At 38.3% G+C, this 10,786-nt stretch overlaps 1 protein-coding gene across 1 annotated transcript; it reads right to left on the reverse strand.

Moving 5' to 3' along the window:
• Positions 1-3,718: 3,718 nt before the first annotated feature.
• Positions 3,719-5,992, reverse strand: LOC148126625 (vomeronasal type-2 receptor 26-like). The gene is made up of 3 exons (XM_087923048.1): positions 5,900-5,992; positions 5,070-5,196; positions 3,719-4,614 (listed from the first exon to the last, which is right to left on the reverse strand). The coding sequence occupies exons 1-3, from the start codon at positions 5,990-5,992 to the stop codon at positions 3,719-3,721; spliced, it is 1,116 nt and encodes a 371-aa protein (XP_087779174.1).
• Between the last annotated feature and the right edge of the window lie 4,794 nt (positions 5,993-10,786).

The raw sequence follows: 10,786 nt of genomic DNA on the forward strand, positions 1-10,786 counted from the left end.
TTGCTATTAGGTCCTTTCAGGGGTGGGATGGACCTTGAGTCTTTTAGTTTGTTGTTTCCAAAATTGTAGAAAGCACGGGTGGAATTGGTGTGTAGAAAGTTTTCGTCTTGTTTAATGTGATAATTGGAGCATTCAGTTTTTATCTGGTGGCATACATTTTTGTATCGGCTTTTGAAGTTGGCAACGTGACCAGATTTGTTTTTTTGCCAAAGTGATCTCTTTTTGGATTGAAGCTTCCTTATTGTTAAGGCTAATCTGTTTTTCCTGGTTTCGGGAGTTGTTATTGGTACATATAGTTTGATGGTCCTTTTGATTTCTAGTAGGAATATGTTGTAATGGTCTTCAACAGTATTGCATCCAGTGAACAGAAATTGCCAATCAAGGGAAGAGAGATTGTTGATAATAAGATCATAGTTGCCTTTTTTGAAGTTATAATTGGGGATTTTTTATTTTTTTATTTTTATTTGTCAATCACTTACAAGATAATAGGTATAAGTAAAATCATAGTTATGAATACATGGATACATATAATAAAAATAAAAATATATAAAAGAAACAATAGGACAGGGATGGTAGGCATGCTGGTGCGCTTATGCACACCCCCTACAGACCTCTTAGGAAAGGGGTGAGGACAATAGTAGACAGTCTAAGGTTAAAGTTTTTGGGGTTTGGGGAAGAAACCAAAGAGTCAGGTAGAGTATTCCAGGCATTGACCACTCTTTGCTGAAGTCGTATTTCCTGCAATCAAGTTTGGTGCGGTTAACCTTGAGTTTGTATCTATTGTTTGCTCTAGTGTTGTTATGGTTGAAGCTGAAGTATTCATTGACAGGTAGGACATTGCGATGTATGATTTTATATACTATACTTAGATCGGACCAAAGGTGATGTAGTTCTAGGTTTTCTAGAATTTTCTAGAATTTCGAGTCTGGTGGCATAAGGTATTGTGCAACGAATAGAGGAGTGGAGAACTCTTCTTGTGAAATATTTTTGGACTTTCTCAACTGTGTTAATATCAGATACGTAATGTGGGTTCCAGACTGATGAGCTGTATTCAAGTATTGGTCTAGCAAATGTTTTGTATGCTCTAGTTATTAGTGTAATATTACCAGAGAAAAAGCTATGTAAGATTAGGTTAACAACTCTTAACACCTTTTTGGCTATGTAGTTACAGTGGGTTTTAGCACTTAGGTCATTTGAGATGAGCACTCCAAGATCCTTGATAGAGTTTGGATCATCCACAAGGTCTTGACTATTCAGCCTGTGTTTTATTTTCTGATTTTTTTTGCCAATATGTAGGACAGAGCATTTATTTGTTGAGATTTGAAGCTGCCATTTGTTTGACCATTCTGATACATAGTCAAGATCTTTCTGAAGGGTAGCAGTATTGTCTGTGGTGTTGAATAGCTTTACATCATCAGCGAAGAGAACACAATTGCTCTTGATACGATCACAGAGGTAATTTATGTAGTATATGAAAAGAGTTGGTCCTAGAACACTGCCTTGGGTGACACCACTGTTGACAGGTACAGAATTGTCATTGTGATGATTTTTGTGTGGACGTATGTTGAGACAAAAGTCAATCACTGTTGGAAAAGGGTTCTTTAATTTGTATTCTGTAAATTGAATTCAAACTATTGCAGAAGATGAGATTGAGGCAGTTGTTAAGCCTAGTATTATTGGTTACTAGTTGTTCCAGTCCCAGATTTGTTACAGCATTGTAGAAGGTTGTATGTATGGGTTCAGTTGTACATTCGTTTAGGGTCCAGTTAATATGAGGTAGATTGAAGTCACCAAGGAAGATAAAACTGTGTGGGCAGGATGCTGACCATGTTAATAATACATTTAGCTTGTTTACATGTTCGATGTCATAATCAGGGGCTCTGTAACATAGTAAGAACCAAAATGTGATATTTAAGGTCAGTTCACAGATAATGGTCTCAGGAAGAGCAAGCTCTTGGGTTACTTGGATGTTTTTTAGATGTAAGGACTTTTTATAGAAGATAGCAACACTACCTCCTCTATGGATTTCACAATCTGATCGGTAAACATGATAGTCTCTTACTGAGGTAATGGAGTCAGGGAGAGATGCACTGAGCCATGTTTCACAGACAAATATGATGTCGAATTTAGAATTTCGTTGATGTAACTTATAAAATCATAGCAAATATCCTGAGGATGAGGAAATTTAATTGATTACTTTGAGCAACAGTTGATTTTAGGTTCTCCGGTTTGATTATTCTCATTTTTTAAAGAATGACAATTCTATATTGGAGTGAAAAAAGTTTTCCCTTGCTTGTAAAGGTTGAAACAAATCATAGAGTATTATTGACTGCTTAAAAGACAACATTAGCCCCAATTCTAAACTGTGAGTTAACATGAAGAACTTCCTCACCCAATGCCTCGAAGTTAAGAATCCACACACTCACATTTTTAATTATTGTATTTTAAAAGAGGAAAAACAGAAAAAATGATTAATACAGAAATAAAATATCAGTATGTGAACAAAAAAATTACTAAAGTTAGCGGAGTTTGTAGACTTAGTAGTCACTAGAGTTTATTGAAAAAAATCAGACAGAAAGTAACTAACACAAAAATGATTGTGAGCAGTTGTATTTGTTCAAAATCTCTCTTAGAATTAGGAGTGATCAGAGGAGAAGTTCCAGAATATGTATCTTTTTGACTATCATATTATCCAGAGTTATTGATGAAAGAGCTCCAGGAACAGGTTACCAAAAATTCAGAGACACTAAATTCTACCTACAACTGTAATCTCTCATCACCATCCAGACTTTGATATCTGCATGTACTTGAAAGAATTTTAAATAAAATATTGCACTGTTGATATTCAACATCCGATAAATTGTCAATGATGTATAAAGATACTTCAAATGTGTGTTGGAAATGTAAATGTAAGGAAGGAACTTTCTAGCATCTTTGGTGGACTTGTGACACACACACAAACAGACACACACCAAAAAAAGAAAAGAAACACTGGGATAAGATTCATATTTTAATATAGAAAATTCCAAAAACAAGTGAACAAATTAAACCAGAGACTTATCTTTTACTGTATGTTTCACAGACAAGAAACTTGAAAAAAAATTAGGACTTTATATTGTATAACAATAGTGGCAATTTTGGGGGGTATTGACAGCAGTGAGGATGCTTTATGCACAAAAATGGAAAGATATATTAATTCCCACAATGGAAGAAGCGCAGGAAAAACTGATGGAACTAATGGATATGACCAAATTAACACTTTATTTAAAGACTACATTGAACTTTCTTTTTATCTAGAAATGTCTTGCTACCCACTTTATTTCATCCTCCCCAGCCCTTGTATGTATCATATGTATTGTATTGCATCATATGGCAGAAGAGGCATTGGTACTGGGTGAGGACGGTCCTGAAAGGGCATTGGTGTTTGATTCTCTGCTTGCAGGCAAAGCTCCAGGTGACACTCAATCCATTAATAACTTGAAATTGGCTCTGGGACCTTGATATAATCATTGATGTTCTTTCCTAAGCTGTCAGTTGCAAAGGAATAGAAAAAGGAAAATCATATTTATTAAAAAGTGCTAGAGCTTGTCTAACATGACTTGAAAAAATATTGACTTTCCTGGGTAAGGTTGATGGGAGGAATATTAAAAAGTGAATTTTTTGTCAGAATTATTGATATTTTATAACACACCTACCCATAAAAACTCATTTTTCTATTTTATTTTGACATCACATGTTCTTTTGTATTCAGGTCTGGTCTCAGAATGATAATGTAGCATTTGGGGATGAAGATGCATCCCAACAACCCAGCATTGGAGACCAAGATGGAGAAGACCTGTACGACTACCATATATTTCCCTTTGGTGCTCAGATAGGTGGGCAGGAAGGACACCCAGACACTGCAGAAGACCAGCATGCTGAAGGTGATCAGCTTGGCTTCATTGAAAGACCCAGGCAGATTCCTGGCCAGGAAAGCCACTGTGAAGCAGATGGCAGCCAGGAAGCCCATATAGCCAAGGGCACCATAGAACATGGCAACAGAGCCTTCATTGCACTGTAGAATGATTTCTGCAGATTGTGAATGCATGTCAGTCTCAGGGAATGGAGGGAAAACACCTAACCAGATGCTGCAGAGAACAACTTGGAAGCCACTGCAAGAGAGGATAATGGAGTTGGCTAAACTCTTTCCCAGCCATCTCTGAATATTATTCCCTGGTTTTGTGGCCCAGAAGGCCAGCACCACTGTGATGGTTTTGGCCAGGACAGAAGAAATGGCAGCAGAGAAGATGATGCTGAAGGCCATTTGTCGAAGAAGGCAGGTGGCTCTCTTTGGCTGGCCAATGAATAAGAATGGGGTGAAGAAGGAAAGCAGGAGACAAACCAGAAGGATATAAGAGAGGTCCCGATTGTTGGCTTTGACTATGGGAGTTTCTTGGAATTTAATGAAGGTTCCCAAAACAAAGCCTGTAATTAAAGAGAGGAACAAGGCAACGGAAGCCAGGATGATCCCCAATTTTTCTTGATAGGATAGGAATGTCTTAATCTTGGGGATACAGCAATCTCGGTTGTTGTTTGGATATTGATCTGCTGGACATTTACAGCATTCTTCTGTGTCTAAAAAAAAGCAAGAGCTTAAAGCTTATTGACTTCTAGAACACCAAAATACTCTGTTTACGCAATGTATGGGCATCGAAATTGTGAAGAAAGCTTAATTTGGCTTCCTTGAATGAGCAAGGGAGTGACTTCATGGCCTTAATGGTCTCTTCCAAGTCTCATCATTTTGAAAGGACATCTATTTCTCTGATGAAATCAGTCATAAATGACAAATTGATCTTGAAGCCATTTAAAAAAAAAAAAGTCATTTCCAGATTTAGTCCTGATTTTACAGTCTGGGGTTTCCTTTTGAGTATTTTCCCTGGTTTCCTGCCCCTCTCATTCATGCCTGCATAGCAAAGAACAATCGCTTCCTATTGGGCAGGCATTTTGAAGACTTATGGGAACTTCTGATTTTTAAGGGAAATGTGGAGAATAGAAATGAATTTGAAACATTATTTGAAAGTGCCACCCACCTTCCATGGTGGAGATGGTTCCTTCTGCACAGAGAAGACAGTCATAGCAGCAGATGGGCCTCCCTTCCTGTTCCAACTTCATGAATCCAGGACGGCAGCTTTCCACACACCTGGATGGAGGCAGGGGCTGAGCAGAGGGAGGAAGACGATGCAGAAAATGAGTTTATCATTTAATTTCCAGAAAGAGGCAGAAGAGGAAGGGTTGCTGATCCCCAGTTTCAGAGTCAGCTTTTATAAATGAGAAGCCTATATAATTACATCAATAATCCCGCTTGTTTGCATGTTGCCTTTGCTTATTTCTTTCTACAGTAATTTTTTTTGCACTCCCATTTTTCGTTTAGGTTCTAAATTTATGTACTAAATTTCTCAAGATAACATTTAATACATTCTTTTTCTTCTGGGGAAATAAACTCACACAAACCCTGGTTCAAATATACCTACTTTCATAGAAGTAAACAATCTCCTGAAGTAGTTAAGGATATATTTCTCTCACACAATTTTATATCAAAATTATATCAGCAACAGAGTGCTCAGTGCCTGGAATGCACTTCCTGACTCTGTTGTTACATCCTCTAACCCCCACTCCTTTAACCTCAAACTATCTACTATTGACCTCACCCCATTCCTAAGAGGTCTGTAAGGGGCGTGCATAAGTGCACCATCATGCCTACCATCCCTGTCCTATTGTCCCCATTTATTCATACCTATTTCCTGTATTCATGTTTATACTTATACCTATTATCTTGTAATCAATTGACAAATCAAATAAATAAATCAAATAAATAAATAAAATAAAGACTGAATTGTGTCTCTAGGAGGATCTTCCCCACCTCATTCAGCTTATCCATCTTTGCCACACTCTTTAGATTAACTATAAACTTGAAATCCAGGGATCCCTGTTTTTCTAAGCTGCCAAACATCATTCTATGAATTGTCCTGTTGTGAAACAGCCAGTCAACAATGTCCAGATCTGCTGTCAGGTCTCCCTTCTCATCCAGATACACTCCAGCTATGGATCTGTTATAGAACTTAGAGCTTCCAAGGAAGGGATGAAGCTGGAATGGAAGAGAAAATGGGAATGTTTAGCAGAATAACAGACTTCTATTCTAAGACCCCTTTGGGAAGAATGAAGGTTTCAGATTCATTTTCCAAGTTTGGAAAATATGCAATTACAAAGATAAATCCGGAAATCAGGAAAATTGGACAAGGAGTAGCTGATACAAGAAATTCTGGACAATGCCATTTTGCTAGATTTACAAGGTTGATGATGTGAAGAATTTTTTGGAATACCAAAGATGGAAAAAGAGTTGCATTCTGGATTGAATTAAAGTCAAGACTCTAAAGTGCAAAAGGAAGGAATATAAAGTTGGAACATTTGATCAGGGATTAATATCTGTTTGACATTTCTGGTAGCTTCTAATTGTTTCTGAACTAGGAGTGAATAAAGATCCTCCCTCTTTCATTTTAAAAACTTTTTCTCCTGCTTTCTCTTTGTATTTTATTTTAGTCTGTATTTGTAGTTATGCATATTAAAAACATTAATAAAGTATTATTTAAAAGAGAGCTATTTTCTCAACTGTTAAGCTTCCAAGTAGTATGACAGATTCCGTCACTGAAGGCTACAGGCAGAACAGTGTACAAAGAAAGAACTCAAATCAACTCTTTGTATGTGCAACTTCTGCTCCCGAATTCCTTGTCTTAGCTTAGCTTAGTTTCTCTAAGGTGATGTGAAGATAAAGGACAGAAAAACTGATCTGCAACTTTGGGCCTTCCTCTATTGTACATCAAATGAATCTGGTTGTTCATTTATAATTTCCTGCATTGAAAAGATACATCCAGTTTTCCATGGATCCTTGCTTGTGTGGGAATCCCCCCCCCCAAAATGCAACTTTTTGACCAGAATAGCTCCACCTCCTTCTCTACTGGTGGGTAGAAAGAAAGAGAATGAACTAGAGGCTATTTAGAAACTTAAGACGCAGATGAAAACATTTGGCATACCAGAATTAATTAAAGTCCTGTTTGCAGTGGTGGGATTCAGCTGGTTCAAGTGAACTGGTTGTTAAATTACCCCTCTCCCCACTATCAAAGTGGATCCTGGGCATTGCACTGCAATAGAGAAAAGGGCAACAGAGTGCCTGGTATGAGGGAAGGAGAAGGCCGCTTTCCCTCTTTCTTCTCTCTGCTCCTCCTCCTTCCCTCATGCCAGCTGTTCCATTGCAGTGCAATGCCAAGGATCCACTTTGATAGTGGGATGTGTGTGTGTAATTTAACAACCGGTTTGCCCAGGGTTAAGTTGGCTATCATTAGAAGCTCATCCCACATGGGTGGCAGAGCTGGAAGATGGGTATGGGCTCCGCCTCCAACAACAGCCAACCTGACCCTGGGCAAACTGGTTGCTAAATTATTTGAATCCCACCACTGCTTATCTGGAATGAAGAACACCATGAAAAAGTGGAACGTGTCCATGGCCAATACTTTGTACACCTGCAATTCAAAGGAAACAAGTGATTCCCCCACCTTGAAATGGGTCTGGAGATCCTAGGATGAACAGGTAAGGTATATTGGGAAAATGTTGAGAAGGAGAGTGAATGCCAGTTTTCCAAGTGATGAAATCCATTTAAAAAGAAAAGAACAAAATCCATCTTCCAAGACAAATTCTTTTATTTGGAAAGCATCAAATTGGCAAAGTCTGTGGTAATTCCGGATCTGACACAACCCGGAATTACCTCACAATATTAGAAGTTAGAAACAACCCCCCAAAGTCACATTCTCCAATAGAAGTAATTCAATGTTGCTTGATGTCATAAATCTCCACCTCAAGGGGCCTAAGCATGGACAGCTCCTTTTCCCACAGGAAGAAGAATCACCTAGCCTAAACAACTCTATCTCCACTCCTCTCCCCCTTAGGAATGTGGCAAGCCCAAAACCCTTCCCCCCATGATTGCCAAAGAGTAAGTAAGAAAAAGAATATACTAAGCCTAACTAAATGGCTACACATATGCCAACTTCGGGCTTGACAGTGAAGTGTGGCTGCCTGGGAATGTGCAGATAAGTGAGGTTATCCCAAATATTCTCAAAAGGAGGATATATTGCACATTCTCCCATATAGCCATCTTATGGGACATAGGAAGCCTGCCTTGACAGCGATGGGCCTTGTTGTGTGGGTCAATCTGCCCCTGCTTCCAAAGGGAAGAGAGATATTAAATGGTAGTTGATTGAATAAGGAAAAGCTGCCTAAACCATGAAGACCTCACAATATTCTTTTTGAAGCCAATTTTAAAAAATAGAATAAATTGCTTAAGAAGGGAATGCAGAAGGGAGAGGAATGAAAATTTGGAATTTGATTTATTTTTTTACAGTCAGGATACATTTATTTTCCCCCCTCCAGAGTAGCTTTACTGATCTTACAGTTCTAAGATGGATTCCTTGCTGCAGGAGAGACCCAGGACATGTAACAGCAAAGAAATACCTGCCAAGCCTTCAGCCTTGGAGTTTCCAAGTTCTTGCCACCTTCCCTCCTTGCCCTTTTGAATCTGGAGAAATAGGCTGCATGTAAAGCTTGTGCCACAGCCCAGAGGGTGTTATAAATGAAATAATTGTCTAGGCACAGAACTGGATCCATCATATGTTGGGGCAGAGACTGCAGATGTTCTCGCTCTCTGCAGCGAATCCAGACCTTCACAGAAAAGGCCTCCTTGTTGTAGGAGCACATAAAAGATTTCTCTGCAAAGTGTTTCATGAATGAATAAACATGTCTATATCCACCATATTTGGTCATTTGATTTGACTTCAAAACAAAGGAAACCATGCTATGAATGTATTCAGAAAAGTTCCCCTCCTCTATCAGATAAAGGGTTAAGTCCCAGAGCATTGTTGTTATAAGAACTTTTCCTGCAACAGGTTCCTTCATTCTTTCAAGCACCAGATATAGAATTGCTACTCCTGCACTGATTGAATTCAACTCTGCAGCATAAAGAAAGGTGTTCACTTGCTTCCATTTGTGATACTCATGAAACTTTATGGATATTTTTTGAATAGTTGGTGAAAAGACCTGTGATATAACTGGACAAATGCCACTCCTTATCAGCATTAAAGTCAAAGTGTTCATGAATTTCTGCCCCTGGTCAGTGTCTGGAGCAAGCAGACCAACCAACGTCCACCTGAAATGGAGGAGAATCTTGACTACCCCTGAATACTGGAATCCTTCAGCAGGGAGCATTGGGTAGAAGAAAGGAAACCCAGTTTTATCCATCAGAATCTGGGAAACAAAATTGTAACTAATCTGAAAAGGAAGTAAAAGTGGCATTTCATCTGAGACCCGTGACAAATGTAAGACATCAGTTCTATCTTTAATGAAGGGTTAGTTCCACTTCTTTTTTTTGATATATTTTTTTATTCATAAACATTTTGAATAGTGTATTGTCAGGGCATATCATTTACAGAAAAGCAAAGAAAGAACAAAAAGGAATATATATATTCCAAATTACATCCTCATCTGATGGAGTGTTCTCAATTTTTCCAATATTGTGCAAATACAATCCTTGTTGCTGTCAATACATGCAAAACTAAATATACAGTCCAGTGATGGGATTCAATTTTTTTTACTACCAGTTCTGTGGGCGTGGCTTGGTGGATGTGGCAAGGGAAGGATACTGTAAAACTTCCAGTCAGTGATGGCATTTGTCGGTTCTCCGAACTACTCAAAATTTCCGCTACTGGTTCTCCAGAACTGGTCAGAACCTGCTGAATACCACCTCTGATACAGCCCCTTTATCATAGCCTTCCAGCATTATACCCAACAAAAATATTTCTGGTTTGTTGCTATATGTTGCTTGATCATGGGTTAGTTCCACTTCTTGCAGTGAAGATATCTCTATTCCCCCAATTGATTCACACATTGCTTCTCTCTGTTTTGCTCTTTGAATGTAGACTATTTTATCCTAGAAAAAGTTTCCCAAATCTGAACTGGGAACATGGCTTTACTCCTTCCCTCCCTTTAGATAACCTGAACTATTGTTCTTAAGACCAATCAATTTTGTAACAAACTCTGATCTTTATATACAAGGGAGGGCCTCTGATTGAAAGCTGCATGATGGCCTTTCCAAGAAAGACTCACCTGTGGCATTTTGTAGGTGCCCAACATGGATGATATCTGGATGGAGAAGCCCGTCTCAGCCCCTTCCAGAACAGCCACTGTGTTTTTCTGCCTCCCACAGCTGTAGTTGGGGACATTGGACTCCCCATCTGAGAGCAGGTCCAGCAAAGCATCCGAAGTCTTTCCTGAATCGAAATAATTTTCATAGATATTGTAGCCCAGGGTGATGTTGGGTAAGATATGGAAATCTTGGTTGATGTCTTGAATAGCAAAAAGGAAGGATAGCATTTTCCAGTATTCTGTTGATTGTATACTGCAAGGATAATATATTAAACATACAGTAAACAATGAAAATAATTTATTTAATGCCTTTTTAGAAATATATTTCTAATCAGTATTTGCCCAAGAATCGGTCTGTATGAGTTACAGCAATCTAAAAAAGCATTATCCTATATGTTAATAAAACATCTCTAATTACATTTCAAAAGCACTAAACAAATGAGTCACGGCTTTGAGCAAGACGTACAGTATTTGAACTTTTATAGATCCTAAGAAGGCTAAGAGATCTCCCAAGATCTCTTACATATTGAATAACTGGGATTTTTTCAATTTACACTTCGTT

Source organism: Pseudonaja textilis, chromosome 2, assembly GCF_049901715.1.
Source record: "Pseudonaja textilis isolate UNSWEBS1 chromosome 2, rPseTex1.2, whole genome shotgun sequence".
Classification (NCBI taxonomy): Eukaryota; Metazoa; Chordata; class Lepidosauria; order Squamata; family Elapidae; genus Pseudonaja; species Pseudonaja textilis.